This window comes from Sparus aurata, chromosome 7, assembly GCF_900880675.1.
Source record: "Sparus aurata chromosome 7, fSpaAur1.1, whole genome shotgun sequence".
Taxonomy (NCBI): domain Eukaryota; kingdom Metazoa; phylum Chordata; class Actinopteri; order Spariformes; family Sparidae; genus Sparus; species Sparus aurata.
The window spans coordinates 6114116-6141039 of NC_044193.1; the positions used below are offsets into that span (position 1 = coordinate 6114116).

Here is a 26924-nt window from a genome sequence, read left to right on the forward strand (position 1 = left end):
TGAGATGGAAAGTGATGCTTGTTAGCTTTGATAGTCCGATCATTTGAACCTGTAACTCTAACTCTGAGTTTTCTCTTTCCCGGCTGTAAAATGATCAAATATTGTAAGGAAAGGACTGAAGGGGGGGGGGGGGGGGGGACTGTCCCTCTGAAGGAGAACAACAGCGTCAGACGATGATGACAAAACCCTCCTGGTGGCCGCGGGAGACGGGAGATTATATGGCCTCATTTGAGACGGTCTCATCCACCGTGCTGGAGAAAGTCGCAGAAGGTCACACAGAAAAGCTCGTAGAAGTGATCGTGTGTGCGTTAACTAGAGGCACGTTTGCAGAGAACCAACCACTTTGTCTGCATCCTTGAACTCTTCTCTTTTTCTTTCCACCTCTATTAAACAGCAGCGCGAGTTTTTCTACGTTTCATCCACTGTGAAGGAGGCCGTCGGCAGAGATGGATCAGACTTTAACAGAGAACACTGTGTGCAGTTTCAAGCCAGTCGCTTCCTCCCCTCAAACAAGTGTTCATCACTGGAAGTCCACAGATTTAAAGGTGCAATGTGTGAGATATGGCCTGAATTTTAGCTCACACATTTAAAAGGAAATTAACCATGATGATCAACAGAATGTGAAAAGTCATTGCTGATGTTCTCTCAGAGATCCAGCTAACCTCGACCCAATTGACCGTATCTTTACACGGCGGCCATTTTCCTCTGACGCCACCCTCAGGGCAGGAAGCTTGAGTTTCTGATATTTTTGTACAAATTCACTGCTTCCTAATTGAAGAGCAGCTGAAAAGGAAATTACCAGAGATAAAGGAGGTGGTTACATTAGTTAGTGGTTTATCGAATATGTTGTTTAGCTTTGACATATGGTCTGATTTTCCTCTGGATTTTCAGTCGACGTGTTTTTTTTTTCAGTTGCTCATCATCAGGAAGCTGTGAGGTGAAAATGATTTGTCAGATTCTCTACGTATAGACTGCCTGAAGACCTGAAAGGCAACAGTACGACATTCAAACTTCCCACCCTGAGTTGGACGTCAGAGGAAAATGGACGCCGTGCGAATATGGTCCATACCACTTTGCATTTCGAGAGGTGTTAGTCTGATTAGTATAGCCCCTTTAGTTTGAGCTTGAGATGTACACGTGCAGCGAGTTTCACAAACTCCCTTTTTTTGTGTGTAATAAAAAAAACTCCCCAAAATGCCAGGAATAGAAATATTCTTACAATGATTTTCCTTAGTAAACAAATAAATACAACCGTAAATCTTCTGAATTTTCACCGACTAAAACAAGCTGATTTGTTTAGTAAACTTGGCAAAGACAAACTCGACAGAAACAAATTAAAACTCATAAAATCCGTCGTGAGCCACTGTAAATCGCCTCCATACTGTATCCCGTGGTATCCGTGTGCACTGAAACGCTGCTGAGCCAAACTATAAAAACTCAGCTAATGTCGCTTTTGGCTGCAGTTATAAGCTAACGGCAGCTAGTAGCAAACTTTTGTAAAACGCATCTATATTCAGCAGTGATTTGGTGGGCTCAGACAAATGTTTTCTCCCAGAGGGGATGGAGAAAGACCTATATTATTGATTAATTTGAATGGAGAAATAAGGTCAATAATATGTGGAATAAAATATCTGCAGAGTCAGCGAGACAAACTTCCAAACGCACACATACACAACCCACTTTTGTTTCTACAAGGTCTCATTACTATCATCTCTCTGTTACCGAGCAGCCTCATTGATCCACTGCGTCCTTCCTTCCCTCTCTCGGACTGTTCTTCCGTCCTCACGCAGGAGAAGGCTTAACACTTTTTTTTCTTTTTTTTCTTGTACAATTCTCGCTGGAACAAAACAGACCGCCACCCGCTGCCAGCTGCTCTAGGACACAACATTTTGTTCCTCCGTCTCCGTCGTGATGGAGACGAGCCGGCCCGCCGTGCTGTCACTCAGCAGCCAGCGTTTGCCTCCCGGGCTCTGCTTGGGGATGAGAAGAAGCTTTTGAACAGCTGTGTGCGAGCAGAAGCAGCTTTTTGGGTCTCCAAAGACGCCCCGCTGTAAAAATGGCAAAAACACAGTTGTGCGTGATGCCTGACAGGCCGGTGGCTGCCATGTTTGATTTAGATCTGGGTGAACTTTAAGAGGCTCCTCCGCGGCTGACGGTGTGACAAAACACAACGAGCTTTGGATCTGGGCTTGAGCCCTTGTTATTCTGGAAGATGGCTGTGATAAAGCCCAGCGTGCACCTTGCTGCTGCCATCTGCTCCCTTCTATTCTGCTCGCCTGACAAGAGTTATGTTTACATAAAAAGCACCATGGCTCCTCCGCTTACCACTCCACGCTAACACAACACTGGCAGCAAGTCAGACACAATGCATTTCTGCATGAATGTCAGCGAGCAAACAATCCGACTCTATCACGCTGTGAATGAGGTTTTTTTTTTTTTTTTAATGCATGCAGAACAGGAGTCTGTCAAAACTGTCTGGAGATTACAACGCAGGGTTAAATTTAATAAAGCAATAAAAACAGAAGTGGTTTCTCTTCGTATTCAGGTTCTGCCGTTGTCCCTGATATGAGTGGATTTGTGGCAAGGGCACGGGAATCCTTTATTATCTATCTCCTGAAATTAGATCCTGTTCTTCCTCAGAGGTAGTTTGTTCAAGGGAAACAAAAATATTGATCTCAAAGGTTCCAGCCGAAAGTATCCCCCCCTACCCCCACCCCTCTGTACGATCCATCTCAGTAATTCAAAGCAAAGCTCAAAATGAATCTGTTTTCATCAACAGAGCCGCGGCACCTAGTCCTCTTCAAAAGCAGCATTCTAATGAGGACGCTCCGCTGTCAAAATCAAACAGCGTTTGATGTCGTTACGTAAAAGTATTAAACTGAATTTATGAACAGTTTTGACATCAATAATCTCCCTGCGTATTAATATATGTATCGCACCGCAACGCCGTATTGTGACGACATAAAGCAGAATGAATTAGTCGTTCAAAGGGGGATCAAACTTCCACAACTCAAACGTGCTTTCGCTGACGTTTCCCCCCTTGCTGATTGTTTGTGTGATTCCGGTAAAACATGTGAGGGGCTCTCAGTCTCTCTGTTAGTCATCACTAAAATGGCTGAAGTTTGCAGTAAAATGGTTGATGGTTGGTGAGTCAACTTCCCGGTACCCGTTTTGGATCACTCGCTCCTGTCAGAGCCTGACAGCCGTCCTGCCGAGGCGAGAGCTTTATGTTCACTTCCTGAACAATTCAATCCGCTGATTAATTGCTCCCCTCAGAGGAAAAAAAAAAAAAGGCTGAGAAGCCAGTACGAGGCCTGCAGGGGAAAAAAAATCATCAAACCACATTAACATCTAACAGCACTGACAGGCACGTTTAAAGTTGACATTGTGTCTTTCTTTTGTCTTTAAGCCGCGTCGTGGCTCGGGAAGCAGATCGCGCTTCCGTGAGTACGCAGGTTTCTTTTGGTCTTTGAAGAGTAAGTTACACAAACGCTCACATCAGAAACATGCAAATGCTCGCTGGCAGGAAATGCAAAGTTGTCGAACTCATTTGAATAATCTCTCTTTTCGAAAAAACATCTAGAAAAACACCCTCCCTCCGAGATTCAAGAAGGAAAAAAACCCCAAGTGAGGGTAATTTTTATTCATCGTATTCAGAAAATAAATAGCTTCATCTCATAATTAGAATAGGAATCACAATGCATCATTTTAGATAGTAGCACAGATATCATCAACAGGAAATTAGCAATTAGCTAAAGTCATATTCAAAAACAGTTTGTGGTGTTTTAAATTGTCCGTCTGCGTTTTTGCGAGGGCTCGTGTGGGGGAAAAAAAAACGGCATCAACGAAACTCGGCTAACGATGGCGAAATCAGACTTTTGTTGTTTTGTTGTTCTTTGTTTTTCGGGGAAAACCAGGTGACACAGAAATAGGCGTGTATTTAAAAAAAAGAAAAAAAAAAGCATGGGGTGAATTAGACTCTGCTGCGTGGTCAGTACGTCGCCCCCTCCGGTCACACATTTATCACAGTGTTCATTTTGAAAAGCCGAAAAAAGATCGAAGATGTCACATGAAGAAGAAGAAGAAGAAGAAGACAGAAGCTCAGCGTGGAAAAGGTTACCGCCGGCGTTTCATGCATAAATGATAAGGATGGTAACAAATGACGGCAATAAACATGTCGACTGAATGGCTTTCTTCCTAAATTACAGCCTTTATTCATTAGCCGGCTGTGATCGTTAAGTAAAACCGTAACAAACTCCTTCTCGTGATTGTAAGCTCTCGGAAAAGGTCAGTGAACAATTCTCGGCGAGGATTGTCGCGTTAGAAAAATTACACAAATTTACAAAGAGCCTCCCTTAAAAAAATATTACAAGTCGATCCCCCGGGGGAAGGGAAGAAAAGAAATATGTCCCTGCTGGCGAACACGGCGTTTAATTTTCACTCACAAAAAAAGAAAGACAAAAAACAAGAGCTAGGAGACTAATAAACACATCCTGCTCGGTGCCCGCGATCAATATGTGACCCGCGTGTCGGTGATCTCAGCGTCAGCGCCCTCGTGTTTTTCTCAGAGCGTTGTCCTCGTTCGTCATTGTGCTATCGTTAGTCAGAGCATCTCCGGCCCTCTTTGTAAACACGCAGCTTCTTCTTCTGTTTTTTTTGTTACCAAACTGCTACCAGTCGAACCAGCCTCTGAGCCATCTGGCCAGAATAGAAAAAATCGCTCCCACAGAAAAAAAAAAAATGTCTTTTCTGCCTTTTTTTTTTTCTGGCGAGGAGAAGTTTCTGGTAAACACTTCACGTCACCACACGGACGGGGCAGGAGGGAGCCTGAGTGGGGGGTTACCGGTGAAAGGAGAGGAATGTGATACTGCGGAGTTGCCCCCCTTTCGTTACCGTCACACCAGAGAGGTTATGAATGTAAACGTGTTGTTGTTGCTGTCGCTGACAAAGTTGATTTGGCACTGCTCCAGCGCGGCGATATCCACAATGTCCAGCTCTGATAACAACTGAGTCGGGTCTGTGTTTGTTGTCAAAACCTTCTGCTTCTCCTGCTGCTGCTTCTCTACATCCCCCTCTGGTTGTTCTGCCGCCTCCTCCTCCTCCTCCTCCTCCGCTGCCTCCTCCTCCTCTTCTTCCTCTTCTTCCTCCGTGATGGAGCAGAGGCGGGTGGCGCTCCCGGGGTTTTCGGCCGGCGGTTTGTAGTGGCACTGGCCGTTCAGCAGCCTCCTCAGGGGCATCAGGGGCACCGCCTCCTCGCCCAGCAGCTGCTGCTGGCAGTGCCGGAAATCACTCTGACGCTTCAGACGCTTGAACTCGCTGAAGGAGGACGTGGCGTTCTGGTAGAGGCTGTGGGCGATGGCCTGGGCCTTCTCCGACTTGCTGACCAGGACGGCGTGACACCGGAGCACCACGGCCATGTTCTTGACCTGGTGCCTGTAGATCCAAGCCAGGATCTTGGGCCGGCACGGGTCGGCGTTGCAGTAGGTGATTCTGTTCAGAGAGTAGAGATGGATGGGTTTCTTTTTCCCGGATTTGTCGGCGCTCATCCGGATCCCCTGCGGCCCCACCGTTAACCTCATCTTGACGCTCTGCTCCCCGTAGTTGCTCCTCGCCCAGATCTTGGCCACCGCCTCCTGGGTGCAGCCGTCCCCCTTCGCCGTGATGGTGACCACGCTCCCCAGGTAGCGCACGTTGTACACGGGCTCCTCTTTGTTCAGCTCCACCTTCTGCCGTTTGGTGTGGAAGATGCTGCCCACCCAGTCGAAGGGGCAGTCGGGCAGCAAGTCGGGACAGGAGCGCAGCAGGGAGGAGAGGATGGAGTGGTAGGTCAGCCCCGTCCCCAGACTCTTGGGTTTACTCTTGGCCTCATCCTCCACCAGCACAAACTTATTCCTTCTCCAGGGCAGCATGGTGCAGGAGGAGTTGGAGCGAGTGAAGCTCCTCAGCCGCCGCGTCCGCTCTTTATCAGCTCAGGCAGGAGAGTCGGAAAGCCGGAGTGCGAGAGAGAGAGAGAGAGAGAGAGGCAAAGCAGAGAGAAGCTGCTTCTGGAAGCTCAGAGGAGAGACTGAGAGCTGCGAGCCTCAGCCGGTCTGTTCCCCCGCTCGCTCCTCCTTCCTCTCCTCCTCCTCCTCCTCCTCCTCCTTCTCCTGTGTTGTCTGCATCATGCAGCGCTGATCAGTGCAGGAGCCTGAGCCCGGCGCTCGAGCACCCCTCAGCCCCCCTTCCTCGCTTTGTTGTTTCGCTTCCAAATGGCTCCCTACCAAGGCGTTATTTATCCTTCCAGCTTCACACCGAGGAATCACCGTAGTTGTGTTTTCTTGTAAAAACCTGAGGAAGAGGGGTGCATCGCCGAGGCATTCTCTCTCTCTCTCTCCGGGGACTTCTATGACTTTGTTAATTCTTGTGTAAAAGTCACTCAAGCGCGTAGGACGCAATTAATCCACCGTGTTTAGTGAGATGTTCTAACGAGCGCAACAACAGAGTGATCTCGCCGCATTGTCAGCCCGAGGGTAGAAGAGGTTCACATCCCCCAAAACACAAAATCACAAACCTGCTCTCGCTCTCCAATCTCCCATCGGGCTTTTAACCACACGAACGAACACTGGACAACAACTGCGTCTAAGTCTATTTCATCCTCTTGAGAAACAAAAAAAAACAGACACATTTCCGTCTTTAACACAAACTTTGATATGCAGGTGAATGAAAAATTCAGGAGCAACTCCAACGGCTGAGCAAGTTTCCGGAATTAAAAATAGTTTGCCGGCGCTCGCATGTAAAGATCCAGAGGGCGAGGCATGAATTATGCATCTAAAAATAAGGAGTCCCAGTATATTTGTAACTGATGATGATGATAGAGACTACACAGTCCTCAAACGAGGCAGGGAAGAGAAATAATGTATGAACTCTGGACACTGTCTCGGGCAAATTATTCCGATCATTTTGAAGTTTACATAATAGCTGCCTTTATTATTTTTCACAAGGAAAGATTCGGGGATTTAGGGAATATACTGCTGCTTTTTTTGCGGGCCGTCTGTATGTCGGTGGTCACGTGGATGGTTGGAAGTCAGAGGGAGGGACTTAAAAACACAAAGCACTCCAGCTGAGGTTAAATGTCTCTCATGCATCACGTCACAGCTGAGTCCAGATTGGAAAGTATCTCAACAAAAACTGGAGGGACTGTCACAGAAATTCACGGTCCCGAGAGGATGAAGCCTCTGAAGGCTGTGGTGATCCCCAGACTTTTCTTTTTAGCAGCTTTATCAAGTCAGATGTATCCAAAACTTTCAAAACTGAACATCCTCAGAGTTCTTTGTCTTCAGTGCTAATGTGGCTAATGTTAGCTTGCTATCACAATAAACGAAGATGGCAAACAACATGAAACTATTTAAATTTCTGCCACTAGAGGTCTCTATATAAACTAAAAAGATGTGGAGTTGGATGCAGAGCCGGACCCTCTGGAGGAATAAACACCAAACCGTTCACAGACGGGAGGAGAGCTCAGGGATTATTTTATAACTTTTGGGATTAAAACGTGGATTTATCTTCACTCCTGTTTAGAATGAGAGTCTGTGGTGAGTGCTGAATTTAGTGAGAGTTGACTTGAGTTTAAACACACACACACACACCACTAATTTGTGCTGCTGCTCGCTAACTAACTGCTAACGTGCTGAAAAAGTAATCTGGCTGTTCGATGCCAATAAACACGAATGATCAAACTCACGTCACAGGTGGTGAACAAACCATTAAACCACCATCATTGCTGATGAAAATCAATGAGTCTAAAGCACTGATGTTCACAGATGAGGTCATGATTTAAAGTTTAATTCACGTCACGTTACGTCACTTTCTCTGACTTCCTTTCTCACTCGACCCCGGAAGATTGAGCGACAGGCAACCAAATCCAACGCGTTGTTATCTTTAGAAAACATCTGGATTCTCCGGTTCAAGCAACGTCTGAAACGTTCTGGATAATGTAAGAACACAACTCAACAAAATATATGACGAAGGTTACGTTTCTTTTGCTATTTTAACGCAGAAGTCTTACATATTATATCTTTACCCTCAGCGTGTTAGCATGATTGCTGTGTCGCAATTCAGGGTCTGCATCCTTCGGAGGAGCATTTAAAGGCCAATTACGTCACAAGGCCGCACGAAGGCTGTCCCAATCTGAAGGCTCCTTCAAATGCTCCTTCTTTTCCCTCTTTTTGGAGGATGCACCGCGACTATCCTTCGTGGCCTCTCATATTTCAAGATTCTTTGCACGCCCAAAATAGAAGAAAGAGAGAAAATGGCGACATCGCGTGGCGTAGATCGTCACTTTCGCGGACCTGGGCGGCAGAAATCGTAACTTAAGGGTAAAACACCTGGTGACGCAAGCAGGAAATGCTCCAAAGGCTAGACCGTCCCATTTAACAACGGCTGGCGCGGTTTACAAGGTCTCTCCGAAGGACTCGCCTTCGAAGACCGCAAAGGCCGGGTCCTTCGAAGGACGCAGCATCTAAAACTCTTCTCATATTCAGCCGAGACCATCTTTGTCCAAACGTGACAGGTGCTGCAGATGTCTAAACATAATCATTCCAAACATTGGTTCAATGGTATAATCTTTCCCCTAAAAACATATCTGCCGTTGCAATTAGTGGTATAAATAATTCCTACTAAACTGTGTAGAAATTCAGCACAGCGTACAAAGAGACAGAGAACACAGGTAAACATCTGTCCCGTATCAATACCGTGCGTCCGAACATCTGTCTGGCTGGTCGTCACTGTATAAAGAGGGCGGTCATTCTGCTGCAATGACTCAAAACAAGCATCATCTGTCTGTCTGAGCTGTGCCGGGCAGCACCGACTGAAACGGGCCGCGCGTGGATGAAGGCTGATGAAGTCTTCTGCTGCGAGGCTCGTTACTGTGGCAACACCGGGAAATAAATGTCTCCTCTCTGCTACCTCGGCCGTGTGGCTGCGAATTAAACACGGCCGTGAATGGAAGAAAAAATAAATCGCTCCGAAGGCTCCGTTACATACATGACTGCGATGCATTGCAGTTTTTCAAAGAGCTGAGGTGCGGAAATATTTTGAATTCCCTTTTTCTGCTCTTCTTTTTTTTTTTTTTTAATCCCCGTTATTGTCATTGGCTGAGGAAGAGCTCCTTTGTAACACCTCACACATAAGCCCGGAGGATATACGGCCGAAACGTAAGACTGTTTGGATGTGCTGGAAACTGATTTAATGTTTGGGGAATAGTCTGGGCAGTCGCCGTAAAAGGAGACGCGAGCCCTGTAGAGATGATTAAGAGACTTTTGCTCTCAGTCTAGTTGGATGTTTAGTGAATAAAGAGTGGGGCCGTGGTGCGATCCAGGATGAGCCCCGGTACAGTATCTCCTTGATCCTCCAAAGACAGTGAAGATGGAAGAGGGCCTTATACAAACAGCTGTAGTCCCATAAATCACCTGTCTGATGTGAAGTAGCTGATCGCTAACGGCAGACGATGAACGCAGTATGCGAAATTAAAGAAATCCATCATGATTTGGCCTTTGCAGAAACAAGTGCGAGTGTTTGGTATTGACTTCTCTGCCACTCTGGTGACCGTCCTGTATAAGAAGGTCGCCGTCTCGACTCGCTTTTATTTAGGGTCCTTTGAACGGTGACGACTGAGCACTAAAATAACTGGTGCATCTTAAAAAAAAAACAAATTAACATCTTCTTATATCATCAACTTTTACAGTAAACACGTTCAATCTCGTTTGGGAGAGCAGCAGCTCCTCCTGGCACGCTGCAAGATTACACAGTTTCCTCGCTGTGAAGTATTTCTGGCTCGCGTTCATTAGCCTGTTTTTTCCACTGGAACTAATGTCAATTTAAAACACTCAGTCTTGTTTCGTAACAGGCGAGCTCGCGGTGAAGCGGCGTCTGCGGTCTGCATGCTGATGTCTCCGTGAGGCCGCGGCGCTGTCCGATGCTCAGCAGGAGGGTTAGCTTTTGTGATCATGACCATCGATCTGAAGTTTTATTCTGAGGCTGCTCTGTGAAGTAGTTTTCTGGTTGATAATAAGTGCGCGCCAATTTCATGTTTAAAGGTACAGTTTGTAATATATCAAGTATTTAGGTCTGGTTCTAGATTGTAACACTTCCCCCCCTCCCTTTGTTTCGAAAAGACGTCGGAGAAGCTCCAGACGCTACGGTGGCCCTCACGGACAGGAGACCTATTTTCCAAGTATGGACTCGTCATTACTTTGACTGTCTTTGGCACACTCCCGGCCCTGAATATCTCAGGGCGCACTCACACTTGGCCCAGTTGCTCCGTACCCAGTCACTCGCTGGCCTGCGCTCACATCGCTCATGTCCCAACCGGGCTACTGTAGAAACTTGGCGCCAATGAAATCACAACGACTCTTGCCAAGTCTGTTCTGCTGGATGCTGCTACATATAACACACTGTGAATTTAAGTTAACAACTTCCCACTGTTTGTCCCGCTGACTTCTAGCTTAAGCCCCATTATGAGTGCAGATAAAGATACAGATTTTATTTTAATGGATACAGATAACGGTGGGCTCACTCATCTTTGGTCCATCTTTGGTCCATCCAAAGGTTGACGGGAACACCTGCCAACCCTTCCATCTCTCCTGAGGGACTCCTCTTTTTAATTGCCCTCTCACAGTTTCTTCCTGGGGGTCACAACTCTCCTGTTTTCTCCCAATTTACGGCACATTTTCACACCTTTCGCCCGCCTTTTTAATTATCGCAACCCGTTCCTGGAACAGTACGGCGTGTAGTCTACTGCGCCGTTCCTCCTCTGTGAAGAAACACTCAGGCACATTTCAGGCATTAAGGAATTAAGAATTTCTTGCAGCGACTTTGCTGCGACGTCAATCGCCGTCGAGAGGCTGATAAACATCGGGCAGTGGCGTGCACGGAAGGGGGAGGGGCTTCAAACGGATAAACAAATGAAAACTGAAGGATTTTTACGAGAGAGATTCCCACTAGAGGGGGTGAATTATTTTGCGGGAGGACCCCAGACTCCAGCACTGGTCTGAAATCTCCCTATTTTTTTTTTGAGGTCTTGCTCTTCATCCTCTGGGGACCATGAACGTCCGTAAAGCATTCCATTGCAATCCACCCAGCAGCTGTTTGGACAAGGACAAAGCAGTCACTGCCGTCCCTGCAGACTTTCCTGTTATCATCACTAAAAAACTGCCCATTTCAATAAAAGTGTTACAAATTTCACTCCGGCTCGGCATCTGAGTCGTCCTCATTTCCTGTAACTCTCCCTCTCCTCCAGTCGAACCAACACATCCTTTATCAACTCGCAACAGCTAACCCCAGAGTGCAGGCTGTTATCATCGCAATCCAATTACTTTTATCTGTGCGACACCCTCTCCTCACCTCCCAAATTCCCTTTTCTTACCCTCGGTTTCTGTTTTTTTTTTGTCGCTCCTGAAGACATCCCTCTTTTTCATCCAGGGCAGCGCGCGCTACATATTTCTGTCTGGCACGGCAGCCCTAATTGAATTGGACTCTCTCTTCATCACGCTACACTTACTGAGCGCGGTGTAATCAATGAGAGGGGGGCCTCGCAAGAGAAAGGTCCCGGCTCTTAGATGGTTGATTTATGGCTGTACGTGAGGGCGGCAGCGAGGCAAGCCCACAGTAAAGAACGAGGGAGGGAGTCGGAGGAACGATGACAGAACGGGCTGCCGGGCTCTTCATGCATCAGACTGCTGCGACAGATAACACGCCTACACCCAATCACAAAAAAAAAAAAAGATACAAGCCCCACCAAAATGATAAGGGAGCGCCATAAACACCAGAGCGGGAGTCGTTTCTGTGTTTACAATAAAAAAGGAAGGATTCGTCTCAAGGGATGGAAATCAACGCAATCTCAGTCCCACGCCGTAGATCCCCACGAGGCCCGGCTGAATACATAATGCGGTCGGAGTGAATCATGGTTTAATGAACAGGGAGAGAGCCGAACATTAGACACGGGAGGCTCGTTCCCTTCTTTAATCAGGAGAGCGATACAGTAACAGGAGACCTGCGGGTCAAACCCCTCTCATCTGCTCCTGTACTGTACCGCAGGGAGAGCGCCGCAACGGGGAGCGATTTGTTAGTTTGCATGTAAGGTCAAAGGAAAAAAACATAAGAGCCAATTAGCCCAGGATGACTTCAAGTAAGAGCCAATTAGTGCGCATTAAGAAGCGTACGTCCAGGAGGCAGCAGCTTCAGCATGTGGGCGGTGTTGTGGTGCTCAGGTCTTGACGAAGGTCTCGTTCTTGAACTTCAACTGGTTTTACGTAACCCGTCTTTGTCCAGCAAAGCAGCGTCTCTCATAAGTTAACGAGACGCTGGGCGTGATCCGAAAACGTCTTCCACCTCTCGTTAGTAGCGCCGAAGATCGCTAACGCTTCGTGTACTCGCTTCAGTCATTAAAATTCTCAAACATAACATTGATCGCTGATGTCTTTTGACTTTTCATGGAACACTAATACACACATACTGTATATATACATGGTAATAGAAGAGAGGGATAAAGAGGAGTCTTCATTTGTGTTCTCTGAGTGCTTTTTATGGGACTGTGGGTATTTTATATCAATCTGAAGAATGCCTTTGGTTTGCATGTTCCCTTAACTCGGTCTCAAACTGCCTTGGTCTTGGTCTTTATACATTCTGGTCTTGGCCATGACTGGTCTTGGTTGAGGTACGAGGCTACGTTCAGCAGTCGGTCAACTTATCTTGGCATAAAGACAGAAACCGCCGGCCTCGCTCTGCTCCGGCTTCTGCAGCAACATTTACCCCTCTCCTCTGAAATATGCTTCAAAATAAAAACAGGAAATCGCTGCCACACACACAAACTCCTCTGGCTGAATCATTCTGACATAATGAATGATGACACGTGAATGATTAGCCTACGAGAATATGCAATCTGCTCCTTCTGACGGGAAAAAGGTGCAACCTTTTTTTTCTTTTCCAACCCCGGCAAAAGAACAGGAATGCCCTCCGGGCCTCTGTTCAGCATTAGTCACCTAGTTTAGCGGCAGAGTCTACCTTTGCCCATCCAGCGCTCCGCTCTGCACACGCTAACCTCCCACTTTTCTTTTGTGCCCGTCACATAATGGCTTCCGATCGAATGCCGGCCTGACACACATTCACGTGGACCTCAGACGGACAGAAATAGCGACAGCAGACGGAGGCGACAGCTTTCAGGGAGGAGTGCGGGAGGCGAGAAGAACATCATATGTGCCCTCTTTATGCTGAAGTGTTGAAAGGAAATTTACTGTGACTGGTTCAGATTAACTCGGCAGCCTCACTCCCAACACTCCCCTCCCTGCAGGGTCCAATGCAAGTACTCACTGAGAAGCCGAACACGCGACACTCACCCACATTTCATGTGATGAACGTGACAAATTTGCAGCTCAGGTGCCGGATTAACAAAACCTGAGAGCCTTTTTAACTTCCCACAGTGATAAAGAGAAATTAAAGCAAAAGATTCTGTTGTTACGCAGCCAAAGAACTCATTATCGGATATTTGAAACGTCCAATTTTAACACTTAGCTGCTGAATAAAGGAAGTTGGTCTCAAAGTTTTTGCACGGTTTTAACTTTTATGTATCAGACTTGTCAAATATTATTAAACATATAACATTATACAATTTTTAACATAATTCAGGTGCCTTTAATGGACTCAAACATCAGTATCATGTCCAGACATTTGCCGAAAACTTCAAAATCACACCCTCTCGTAAAACAAACCTGTTTTCTCACTGTATTGCAGGTTTTAACTCACAGCCGACTTTCTTTCCTTCTGAAAAGCATCACTGTTATTTGAAAAAGTTCCTCCAAATATTGAAAATCTGTTTGCGCCCTGCACCTGAAGGATCACCTGAAGATTACTCAATAACAGCACTGGACGTATAATTAAACTATTAGGCAAACAATAAACAGGTGCATCATATTTTGTCACTCAACGCTTCGGAAGCGTGACACCTTTACCTGCAACACATGATGATGCTAATGAAACTGATTACGGGGATATCAGTCATGCCCAGTCATTTACCAAAAAGGAAATATAAGCAAGGCTGCAGGTTTAAAAGCTGGCACATGTAAAAGAAAAGGAAAAGATTCAATAAGGTTGAAGCAGAAACCTCCCGTATTGTTTTGCATGTTTTCACACTTTATCTTCATCATCATGTTTGCGTGACCCTTCGCTAACGAAATGTCTCCAGAACATTTTAACATATACTCACTGGTAATTAGAGCACATACTCGTATTAGCGAGTCCTTTCTGTTGGGGAGGATGAGGTTCTATCAGATGGAGGGTCGTTCATGAAATGGATTTGGACAGTCTGCACTGACACAGACTGAAACCAGCTGCAGGTTGTTTGCTCCACGGTTCACTTTCGAGTTAGAACGCGGCGCACTGCCGCTGTTTTAATGGATGGCGCCGGGGTGTTTGTTGACAAGCTGCAGAAAACCTGGAGCAAAGAATCAGAAATGGTTCGGGACATGCATCCAATTTTAAAAAGAAACCTAACTGAGGTAGATTGCAGTTTCTCCGTAACCGGATCGATTTTTGCACCTAACTCGATCGCGAAAGGTCTGCAGGACGTACCGAGCGTATGCTCTGTGTTTCTTTTTGAAGTTCAGTCAGCGATTGCACCGCGAGTAAACCAACATCTTCATTCACGGCGAGCGTTTGCTTGTTGAGAACTCTGAAGAAATACGGCGTACACATGATGCAATGGGAATGTGCAGAAAAGCAATATATATATATATAAAAAAAAAGGGCTAATTCAGTTATTCCAGTGAATTATGGCTCCTGTCAGACATGAGCCGCGATCCGTCAATACGAAAAAGGCCTTCGACAGACTCGCTGTTATAAATCCACTGACTCACACTCTGCCTTATGTTGTCTGACAACATCCAATCTATTCCTGGGATTTTCTTTTTTTTTTTTAAATGTAACCGTGCGCATGTGTGTACACTGCTGGGAATAACAAATAGACTCAAAGTCGTAGTTGAGGCTGGCGAAGAACATTTGTATGCAGCCTGAGATGAACCGGGGTCGGCTGAGGGCAAGACGGCCCTCGTACCCTCCAGGTGGCCTGCGGGCGCCCCCCCCCCCCCCCCTCACATTTTTTACGGGTTGCTTGGAATCTATATTAATTTCACTAAAGCCTCGACTTTTATGTCCTCAGCAGGGACGCGGGAGGAATGAGCAAATTGTCCAAGGGGGGCGAATAAAATGTGAGATTGAAATGAGTAAAATTATCCATTTAAATCTCCCGAGACATTCATTTATCGCGTAGACGGAATAACGACATTTAATTATTTAAATGATTGAGCAATTTCTCTGATTTACTTGACGAATGGCAGTAATCTTTTAATTTAAATAGAATAATTAGACGATCCAGTAACAATAATTTGTGATCAAAGAGGAAAATATGTAACGCGTGACATTAATAATACATGTGCGGCTGAGCGGCAACAAAACCACCATCAGCGTCTGGTTTTACATCTGAATCTCCAACAAATGCAAAGGAAAAGATCAAGTTTTGGGTTAAAATACTGTAAATACTGTAAATTGTCCTCAGTTCCTACTTGCTGAAATGTTGAAACACGGTCTTGAGCTGCTGTCACTGGCTTGGCAGCCTTCTCGTCTGTTAACTCCACCACCGTCGCCTCCACCTCTGGATCTCGCAGTCGGGTCATAAACATGTAATGCGATGTGACACGTCAATACAGCACGTACAAAAACGGATCAGTGGTTTGCAGTGCTGCTAACATTTCATCCTGGTGACTGACCTTAAAAAAAAACATTCAGTTTGTAATATGTGCAAACTGTCATAGAACTGTTGGCAGTAAGTACACAGCTTTGTACAAACAGGAAATGATAAAGCGTGTGCGCCAACGTCAACCAAAACTGTGGCGGTGGAATCACACCGCCAATTAAACCTCCCAGGTGATGCACAACGATCCTCTGGAGATTTGATACCTTTTTCTTCCGACATCTTTCTGTAACTGCATGAAAAGAGTCAGAGAGAAAACAGCGGAGTACACCGCAAACAAATGGGACGTTTTATTTTGGAAAATCTGCACACGTTTGGGGTCTGAAAGAGAATTAGTTATTCCCTCGTGCTCGACTCCTACAATGTCAATTCAGCCTGTGTTAAATGCACAGTTACTCTCTTACCAGAGGGCCCCAGGAGCTCCCTTTCATTATACAGCTCACCATAAATAGATAATGATGATCGTAGCTCTTCCTGCTGTGGAGCTTTGTGAAATGTGTCAGCTTTGGTGCTAATATTGGACGGTGAAGGAGCGCTTGTATGGGCTGCAGTGTGTGGGCAGGTTGTAGCTATTGTTGTGGCTCACCGAATCTCTCTCCGCTCCTATATTTAATATTGCCCTGTATGGATGTTTCTTTTTTTTTTTGCCTTGTGAATACATTTTGCTCTGTCATCTAAACGCTGATGATCTAAACGCTGATGATCTAACCTCTCAGAGTGAAATAAAGGACTTGAGCTGCACAGTTGACGATCACATTCCAGCGATGCTCTTGTGACTGGCTGCGTTTTTTTTGTCCGTCTTATCTCTGTTGTGTTATTTCCTTTCCTGTAATCATGTCTTTCATGCGAACAAAGACTTAATCTCACTGAGGCTACCTGATTGAACAAAGGTTAAACTAATAAGTGTAAATCATTACTGCCACAAATCACCCGCTGCTTGGTGGTGTTTAATTATCAGAACATTATGAGATCCTCTGCACCCTCGAAAGGACCGAGGACGCTGAACCACCAAAGTGTTTTTTCTTTAACCTATTTCGTTTGTGTAAATGTACCTTCATAAACTGTGTGCGCAGCTGTGTAATCATCCACTGTTCATACTGTTCCTGCATGTTTGTCTTTCACGCCACACTGATTTCCACACAGTCCGAAAAAGGTGACATTCCCCTCGCTCGTCTCACAACCATTGGCAGTTTTATTTTTACCTTTTGCAGCTGTAAGCAAGTTCGTCCGTTTCTATCGTGCGTTGCATTTTTTCGATATTAAAATGGGAAAGAAGGCCTGTTGTATTTAAGGTGACTACGAGGAACTTTTGTACTTGTGTAGCCCAAGAAAGTATCACAAATGCGCAGAAATGCAATTTACTGAAGGCACTTCCAATAATAGTCATATGTGATCAACATAAACCAACAAGGCGACCTGAGAGGGCGACCACGACCGCTACAGGAGAACAAGCAGCCTCCTGTAAGATTAGCAACCCTATGAAGGCATGCAGGTTTATCTCATCCATGCTTTTCCAACTGTCCCTATATTTTTTAAAGCCCTCCAAATTTGTCATCTCCAGGATGATTTTTTTCGATAGCTGGTGTGATGAACAGGTGAACGTGCTGCCATCCTGCCCTGGTTGTCATCTAGTGATAAGGACCATGTTCTCTTCAGATACCTCCTCAATCTTCCAAATCAAAAAAATCCAAAAATCAGCTCTACAGCCGATACAGTGGTGAAACATGACCTCATGGCTTCAGCTTCTCGTGTGTCTGTGTGTGTTTTTTTATTCTGTAACTGACTGTGACTGCCTGAAGACAATCTGTGTATGCAAGTGGTGTACAGCTTCCATGGAAACAAGAATAAAGGCAATATTTCCCTTTTTCTGATGTCGGGGTCACTTCAGGGAAAGTCGTAAAATTCCAAGGTGAAAATACAACAGTTAAGGAGTTTTCTCTGCTGTTAAACACAGTTTAGACAACAGGAGGATTGAAATTCTTGTTCTGCTCACCAGGTGATCTGACATTCTCACCCACTTCCCTTCACGGCAGCTCTTTGCTTATTCCGCCTCGCTGCCAGTAGATTTGGTATTGTGCAGTTCTGGGTGTCTGCAAACGATTAGTGACGATTATCCTCTCCTCCGTTGTTGTACATGTTAAATATCCTGACACAAAATCAGATGCACAACTTCTGCAGAGCGACGCCCCCTAGGCCAGTCTCTGCAGAAGTCTGGGGCCAACAACACCCTACAACAAGATGTTTCCAAAGATTTGGATTTCAGCCTCAAAATAAGAAAGGAAAAAGAAAGGTAATGACATGTTTCCAGAAGAAAAGACAACACCATAATCTGTACATGTCTATGTCACGATATAATGATAACAGTGTGACTTCATGTTTATGATGCCACAAGTACGCCATCTAACTAATCAGTTCAACATGGAACATTTTTATTTTTATTCATTTTTTACCACCTTGTTTAAACTTTTAGCTCGGCTTGACTGCATTTATCCTGTTATATTATCTTCCTATCTTGCTTTTGCTCTGTCAACGCACTTTGCAAACAATGTTTTTTAAAAGTCATTATTATTATTTTCATTATAATGAGTATTACTTATTTATATTTATATCCATGCCATTATTTCTATTCATTTTACTGCTATCATCATCATCAGTTGTATGATTTACACCTGTGCTTTTCTTTTGAAAGGGTGTCTCTTTGCCATTAATGATTCTACAGCGACACCTGCCGGCGGGGAGGAGTATTGCGCTTCCCCGACATTTATTTTGAACTGTGGAGACCTGGCGCTGTTGTTAAAACTCCTGTTGACAAGGGGACCAACATAAATACAGGTTTGTCACCAAACTCTTACACGTTTATCCTGAATACGACGCTTACAAAATCACAGCTTCGGGATCTTTAAAACTGGCGGTTAAATCCTGTGAACGTAGCTTGACTCTTGCTAGCTAGCAAACGGCTACTACAGCTAGCTAGTGAGCTCAATTAGGAAGTGGGTGACACTACGAGCTAGTTTGCTCGCTAATTAGCGTAACTTACCGGCGTTTTAGGGCTTTAAAGACAAGGATACACACAAAGAATGATGTAAGGAAGGATAATACATTCGTCAAAGTCGTGATATAAATGGCGTTAGACGTTATCTTGTGCTAACTTGGCGTTTAATTGTGTCACTTAGCTACTGGACTGAAAGAGGTAATCAAACCTCGTCAATATAGATAAAGGAGAAGGTCATGGCTGATATTTAAAGAAGCCATATTTATCAAAATGGAGGCTGTATTATCACACAGGCTTCAGAGTAACTGCTGTGTTTTGGGATTCAGTCTAATTAGTTTTTTTTGCCGTCACTCAGATGAAAACAACAGGCAGCTCAGCGCCTCTGGGCTCATTTACAGTCGGTCAAAAATCACTTTGTGTTGTCGCTAATGTTTTGTTCAATAGTAGAAGAAATGTCAAATCCATTTATTAAAGTGAGAGCATGAATGCCACAATGGAAAACCACCATTATTGGTATATGCTGAGGTTAAAAGTAGAGAAATGTCAGGAAAATATACCTCAAGAATCAAAAGTGAAAGTACTGATCATGTAGAGTTGCCTCTCTGTAAGCTGATGTCACACATATTGAATCATGGGCTTAATATAATAATTATTAGAGTATTTAGTTTATTAACATACACTTCTCCAAATTAGTTAGGGATGTTGGAATATTTTAGTTTTTCACTTGATTGTTTATTTTGTGACATTTTGTGTTTTTGTGGATATTTTTGGTCCCCTAAAGTAGTGCGACACGTTTCCTTTGACTTTTATTGTTTATCCATGTACATTAACAGTGGGGGTGTAAATCAGAGATTTCATCACGATACGATATTTTATTGATTCTTTGGACAACTATGCATTATTTGCAGTTATGACAAAGTCTGCCATGATACGATTTCGATTCGATACAGGGGCCTGCCTTATGAGATATTATATGCCCATTTAACACAATTGGAAACATTTATATTAACTCACAAAAAGATACTAAATTATGCCTTTAATTGAAAAACAATCTATTTTTTTATACAAATAAAGCGGTGTTTAGAAAGGAGTTGTGCATGGATGGAAACGGTGACATGGACGTGCCATGGGACTTTCAAAATAAAGGCATATTTTAAGGATGGCGACAATATGATTCGATGTTTTCTAATTGCCTCAATGCTGTTAGATGGTTGATCATAGAATCGATATATTGATCTGGATAGATGTATCGCTACACCCCTAATGCGTATATATGCACCCATATCCTAATATCCCCAACTAATTTTGAGTAGTATATCTTCAAGGTGTTCTATCATCAACAATGCATCTTGTTTTACAAGCTCATATTATGTCATATCTTAATTAAAAAAGCAACTAGCTGTGAAATGTAAAGGTCCTGTTTATAACAAAGGTAGGTTAATTTTATGTGTCTTACTAAAATCTATAATATTTCCCCCGGAAATAATCATTTTAACACTTTTTTTCAACAGTGAAAGAAATCCAGGTACCACTGTATAATAACCACATCAATAAATGGGAAATATACTGTCAACTACATTTAAGTTGAGAGTTATTTAACTTTTAACAATTACATTTTTTATTAACCATTTTTTAAGCAATCGTTTATTGTAAAGGTGCAACTGATGATAATGGAAGCCTCCTTGCTAAATGAATTATTTATAATTTCATTTTTTACCAGTCAGATAATTATTGACAAATGCCTAAGTAGTGATTATAGTTATCTTTTGTTATTAAAGGTTCATTGTAAAGTGTCACCAATATTCTGGTTCCAGCCTTCAAATGTGAGGTTTTGCTTCTCTTCTCTGTTCTATATCGTTGTGCTGTGAGTCTCAGTGTGTCTGTTGTCTCTTTGTAGGAAGTTATGATTCAAATTTCATTAGTTAAACATTTAATCAGATTAAACTAATGGAAATAATTCAGCTCTTGAGTGGAAGTAGAAATTTGCAGAAAACGATAGTCAAGCAAAGCATCCTAACAGTGTACACAAACAAACGCACGGTTTCAAGGGAAATACAGCCTCTTAATTTGTGCTCGTAATTGTCACAGCAGCTCTGAATGCTGCACATCACAGGATGGACTCCAGTGGGAAAGCCTCAACAGCACAGCTCGTGGTTTTGGCCACCAGCTCGGCCCTGACGGCGCTCTTCTACTCCATTTACCGGAGCAGAGCGACGACAGTTGCCAGATTAAAGGTCAGACTCATTTCAGCACAGACTCGCTGTCATGTGAATGTCAGTGGGGTGTGAAGTTATTACCTGTTATGTTCCATTTGTTAATCTGAAATTTCTGTTTCCACAGGAAGCCAAGAAAGTCTCAATCGACCACGAGTTAAAAAACATACTGTCTGAAACTCCCGGAAGATGTGTCCCGTATGCAGTCATAGAAGGTGTGTGATGCATGTGGGAATGTATTTAATTAACTTGTTCACACATGCTTAATTCTCAGAATATTCTTACACAGCGTCTCTTTTATCGCTGTCTGCAGGTGTGGTAAGATCTGTGAAGGAAACTCTGACCAGCCAATTTGTGGATAACTGCAAAGGTGTGATTGAAAGACTGACCCTGAAGGAAGAAAAGATGGTGTGGAATCGCACAACTCATCTCTGGTAAGTCACTGACGAGGTGGAAATATATTCTGAGTAGAGTATACAGTAAGAAGGCATGTGGAAGCTTGAGCTTATCCAACTGAAATTGATCTATTGTCTACAGCAGGATAAACACAGAATCTGCTCTGTAAATCACATCCTGTGATTTGCTAAACAACAGAAGAGCCACCGACTTTGAACAAAACCCACTTAAGCCTTCTTTCTCCTTCTTATCCAACTAACTATGAACAGGTCTTTTCAGCAACTGATCTTCTTTAACAAACATCCAAACAAACACTCACAGCTGATAAGCGCACTGCAGGATTTGTCAGTCTGCCGGCAATATAACTAATTAGCTGCTGAGCTGTTGCATATTAAACACAATGTAAACATCCTCGTAAATGTCACTGCTGTTTTGTTAGATGCTGGTGTGATTCTTTGCTGTAAGTCAGACACCGACACGCCCCTCCAGCTGCTGAGGAGAGCAGGATTATTAACATTTATTTACAGAGCCTTTTTTTCTTTGGTTTTAAAATAAAAAGCAATACATTTAATAACATGCTGACGTTATTTTTAATGCAATAAGATACAACTATACGTGATTTCAGTTGGGCTTAAAAGTGACGGACGTTGTCTAACAGAGCTAGAGCTGAAAAGATCAACAGAAAACTGATCAGCCAATTTTTTAAAACAAAAATGACAAACAATGATTCTTTCTTCTCCTTAAATATGAAGATTTTCAGGTTTTATCCTTTTTTATACGATTGCAAACTGAATATAACATTATCTTGGTCTAATGGTCGACATTTGAAGACATCATCTTGAAGTCATGAAAGCTGCGATGGGCATTTTATTGACAAGCTACTTAAAGAACTAGAAAACCAGAATCAGTAGATTGTATATCTTAGCCAAGGCCCAACATCCATTTGAATTCAATCAAGCCAATCTAATATATGTAATTATACTCACTTATGGATACCAGCCACATAAATCTACGAGATTAGTTTTTCATCTAGATGAAATGAAAACATTATTTTCAGCCCTAAACATCTCATTAATATTTGTGATATTTATAAACAGGAACAGCACTGAGAAAGTCATCCACCAGCGCACCAACACAGTTCCATTCTCCCTCGGGTCTCATGATGACGACATCGCCGTGGCGGTGCGGGTCATACGTCCACTAGACGCCGCCGAGTTGGACCTGGAGACCACTTATGAGAACTTCCACCCCACAGTCCAGTCCTTGTCCAACGTCATCGGCCACTTCATCAGCGGTGAACGACCCAAGGGCATCCAAGAGACCGAGGAGATGCTGCGGCTGGGGGACAGCGTCACGGGCGTGGGAGAGCTGGTCCTGGACAACAACCTGATCAAGATCCAACCTCCCAAACAGGGCTTCCAATACTTCCTCACCCGGCTGGACTACGACGCTCTTCTCAGGAAGCAGGACAACAGCGTCAGACTGTGGCGGATTCTGACCGTCATCTTCGGCGTCGCCGCCTGCTCTACGCTCATCTTCATCCTGTGGAAGCGATACGCTCACCACAGACAGAGTAAGAGAGAGAGGAGCATGCTGGAGGAGTTCAAGGAGCAGCAGAAGAAACGTATGCGTGAACTCAACCTGGAGGAGAGCAGCGTGTCGCCCACCAGCTGTACTGTGTGCCTGAGCCGGGAGCGCTCCTGTGTGTTTCTGGAGTGTGGTCATGTGTGTGCCTGTGGCTCGTGCTACGACGCCCTGCCAGAGCCAAAGAAATGCCCCATCTGCAGGGCGACTATAGACAGGGTGGTGCCTCTTTACAACAGCTAATGTGGAAATACAGGCCAGTGACAGTAACACTGGAGATATGTCAGTCAAAAGCTGCCTGTTCAGACTTGAAAAGGGTATCGTCAGTACATTTTGTTGCACTTTTTTCTTTTGTTTTTACTCACTCGAATAATTAAATAGTAGATATCTGTGCTCAATCATTGTGCAGTTAAATCCAAATTCCCATTTATTTTTCAAACAAAAGACAGTGAAAGAAAACAAAGATATGTTCTGCTTCCAGAGTCTCAGATTTCAGGATTTGCTGCTTGTCTCTGTTTTTTTTTGTTGTTTTTTTTTGTTATTGTAAACTGATTATCTTTTGTGTGTTGAACTTTTTGTTGTACACATTTGAGGTTGCCAACTTGGGATGTAGGAAGGTACGATCGACATCACATGGGTTAAAAGATCAATCGAAAACATGATTTGAAGATTTATTGCTAACAAAAGTAGTTCTGCTATAGAAGGTAGCAGAAAATGGAATTAATCAAGTCAAGTAGCTCAACAGCGCTGTTTTTTTGAAACATCAACAACAACAACAACATCAACAAAAATGTGACTAATATTTTTGAGTGAAAGACGGCTTCATAATCTGCACTTATCACCGCTGTCACAACAGTGCTGAATGCTGCTAATCACCCGACAGACTCGAGTGGGGAAACCCTCAACCTTTTTGCTTTCAGTCGCTCTTACAGATAAATAGCAGGTTTCTGTGCCGAATCACGATGCTGTCAAATCAAATCGGAACCTGTATAAACAGACAAAATGAAATCCCTTCTTTCATCTTGACAGAGAAAATTAGATTCCTCCCGACTCAGACACTGACAAAGATCGGTCCTGTATCCCAACAACGATCAGTCTTCAAACCTAAGAGCAGTTACCAAGAATATTTATTACATATTTACATTCTCAGAGCAGGATGTAAGAGCCTGCACTATTAAGACTTTCTGAATACTCGTCCACCATTTAGGTGTCAGTAAGTGTTGGTATATATCAAGAATACTCTACATCAATTACGATCCAAAGCCTTAAATGTTGTGAACGATAGAAATGGATAAACGTGGCATCATTCATCATGAAGTCAAAGATTAATGTACAGCTTTTATCTTGTCGACTGGGTGGTTTGGTCAGTGTTGCTGCTGCTTGAATTCATAACTGTAAAGTACAGATTGTCACAGATGTCATTCAGTCATGACAGCTATTTATAAGCATGTGGCAAACAACATATGCACCATAATTATAATTTCAAGAGATGAAAACTGAAAAATGTGATATCAGAAAATGTCAGCTAGAAGAGGGTAAACAAACAAAACAGAAGAAGAGGAGGATAGAGATAGAAACTGTCAACATGAGCACTCGTGTCACTTCACAGAAAGTGTCGGCACTCATGATTTAATTTAGTTCATTACATTTACGGTCAAAGACCGTGTACACCTTCCCATGCCAAGAAGAGACGTATTTATCTACTCCCGCAGTTGCTGTCGTCTCTGAGCAAAGAGTATGATTAAAAAATATAAATGAAACTTTCTCTCCAGTCTTCCCTGTAGGTCGTGCAGCTTCTTATACAAATACAGTCTTGGCCTTCACTCTTTTATGATCATTTCTAAGAACGTTTTCAGTCACAAGACTTTTTGGGGAAGTAAGCTTAAGAAATTTCATAAGATGGATTTTAAACTTTACCCAATATGCCTTTTTAGAAATGGAGTCCATCTCGTTCTCAGTCTTTGTCAGCGTGTTCAGTCTCTCTGAATTTCCTTCTGTTGTCTGAAGTTTGGATTTAGCTTTGGTGAGTTTAAGGTTGTGTTTGAGGTGCAGTTCAGAGGAAAGTTTGAGGTTAATACTTAAAAAAAGCCTTTGTAGGAGTTTGAAGGGAGCGGTCAGGTGAGGTGCAGGAAGGGATGATTGTACAAGCTTTCGTCGGGTTGTCCTGCAGAGAGGCAGCACGCTGACCTTGTCCTGTTATTTGTTTTGTTTTTTATTTTTCCTCTGAGTGCCTGTTAGAAAGAAATCTGCAGCAGCTGCTCTGTGAGCACTCAGCTAGAGGACACACCGGCAAAAACATGTTGAAGAGTCACCTCTGCACCGTCACAGCCGCCGATTGTTGCACTTTGAACCTGCTGAATCTGTTGAACCTTTGAATCAGCTCATTGTCTGTTTGCATCTGAAACTTCAATAAAGACCAAGTGCAATGTGGAAAAACTGAATTACTTAAAAGTGTCACAGTGATTGTGTGAAATAAAGACGCAAAGAGAGCTGATTGTTTGAAGACGGAGGTTTTCTGCCAGGAGAGGGAGATGTCTGCCTGTGAGGAAAATCAGGATTCAGGAATGGGAGAGCGTGAATAGTCACGAAAATGTGATGCCACATGTTCCCCAAACCAACCAGCTGTTTTTTCAAACACCTATCGAAACAGTGCAATTCTAGGCCCTAAATGAAATGCTCAGTTTTGCTTTGTTACAGTGGCATAAATGTGAATATATTGATTAAAAAGTCTTTGTTGTCATTGTGCAAGACAGTTAAATAGCGAAGCATTTCCCTAAAGAAAAATCAATCAGGCTAATTTCCTCTGTGCACATACAACATATATAGTGTGTAATCATGGACATAAATGAGCAACATAGCTTAAACCTACAGATTTATTAAATGTATTCATAATAAAAGACTCATTTTCCACAGTTGCTTTGGTCAGGAAGTAATATTTTATGTCATGGCATAATGTTTTGTTTCACTTCTCATTTTACTTTTCATTTTAAGTCAGTGACCAAAGAATTAAACCTTTTTCTTTTTCTCTTTTCCCTTGTTTTAGACAATCGATCTCATTTTGAGTGCGACGAGTGAAAAAGCAAACGATGGAGCCAGACTCGAGTCTTGAAACATGCTCCGGCACGATTCAATTTAAAGTCGGCAGGGTTGCATATCGGGCTCCGGAGGAGGTCGTATTAAAGCGCTGTGAGCACACGAGAACGTCCTTTATGCTTCCAAATCATTCGTTATTATTCACACACACAAAAAAAGTCCCATTTTATCAGCCCACATTATGCCGCAGCACCCCAGATGTATTACTTAACATTACCATGACATTAGTATTCAGCGGCTTGCCTGCAGACCCCTGTTCTCCAGGAGTGAGTTGATTCCGGTCAGCCTCTGAAGGAACCTGAGCTAAATGTCAAATATACAGTGTAATCAAGCAGGGAGAGCATTTCCACACTCGTTTCGGTTGGAAGAACTGAACTGATGGCACTTGAAGCCTCGTCATGGACACCATGAAGTACATCCATGCTCCTCCTTTCTTTGGTTTGTGCGCCATTATTTCTTTCATCCAGCAATCCTTTGACAAAACGATGTTTACCAAATTCCAAAGCAAACCTGCATCCACCACAGCAAGTGTGGCAAGAAGCTGAAACCTTTGTGTTTCTAATGAAGCGTTAACTAAAACAAAAAATGACAGCTCGTGTGATAAAACTTAAAGTGCACCATGGGTGTCGTAACGCTCTTGTAATGTGGTTTGCAGTTGTAACTCTCATCTGCCTCAGCTGCGCTTTGTGCTAAAAAGCCGAAGTCAGCATGCTAACATACTAAACTGAGATATTTAACTTTGTCATTTATAGATTTAGACTTTAAATCCCCTTTTCGCAACACCGTACCCGTCGAACAAGACAGTTTCCCAAATCAGCACACAGTTAAAGAAAACATACAATACCAAACCAGCATTATAATCCACACT

The 26924-nt window shown here is 43.6% G+C and overlaps 2 protein-coding genes across 3 annotated transcripts; one reads left to right on the forward strand and one right to left on the reverse strand.

Annotated features, from left to right (window-relative positions):
• Positions 1-3604: 3604 nt before the first annotated feature.
• On the reverse strand, positions 3605-6425 carry fam43b (family with sequence similarity 43 member B). The gene has a single exon (XM_030421670.1). The coding sequence runs from the start codon at positions 5907-5909 to the stop codon at positions 4896-4898; it is 1014 nt and encodes a 337-aa protein (XP_030277530.1). The 5' UTR covers positions 5910-6425; the 3' UTR covers positions 3605-4895.
• Positions 6426-18467: 12042 nt separating this feature from the next.
• Positions 18468-25404, forward strand: mul1 (mitochondrial E3 ubiquitin protein ligase 1). 2 transcript variants are annotated; one of them, XM_030423996.1, is made up of 5 exons: positions 18468-18610; positions 20859-21004; positions 21111-21198; positions 21297-21417; positions 22477-25404. In XM_030423996.1, the coding sequence occupies exons 2-5, from the start codon at positions 20885-20887 to the stop codon at positions 23204-23206; spliced, it is 1059 nt and encodes a 352-aa protein (XP_030279856.1). In that variant the 5' UTR covers positions 18468-18610; positions 20859-20884; the 3' UTR covers positions 23207-25404. The 2 variants fall into 2 exon arrangements, with proteins under 2 accessions (XP_030279856.1, XP_030279858.1); XM_030423998.1 differs by having other exon boundaries at positions 20862-21004.
• Positions 25405-26924: the final 1520 nt, after the last annotated feature.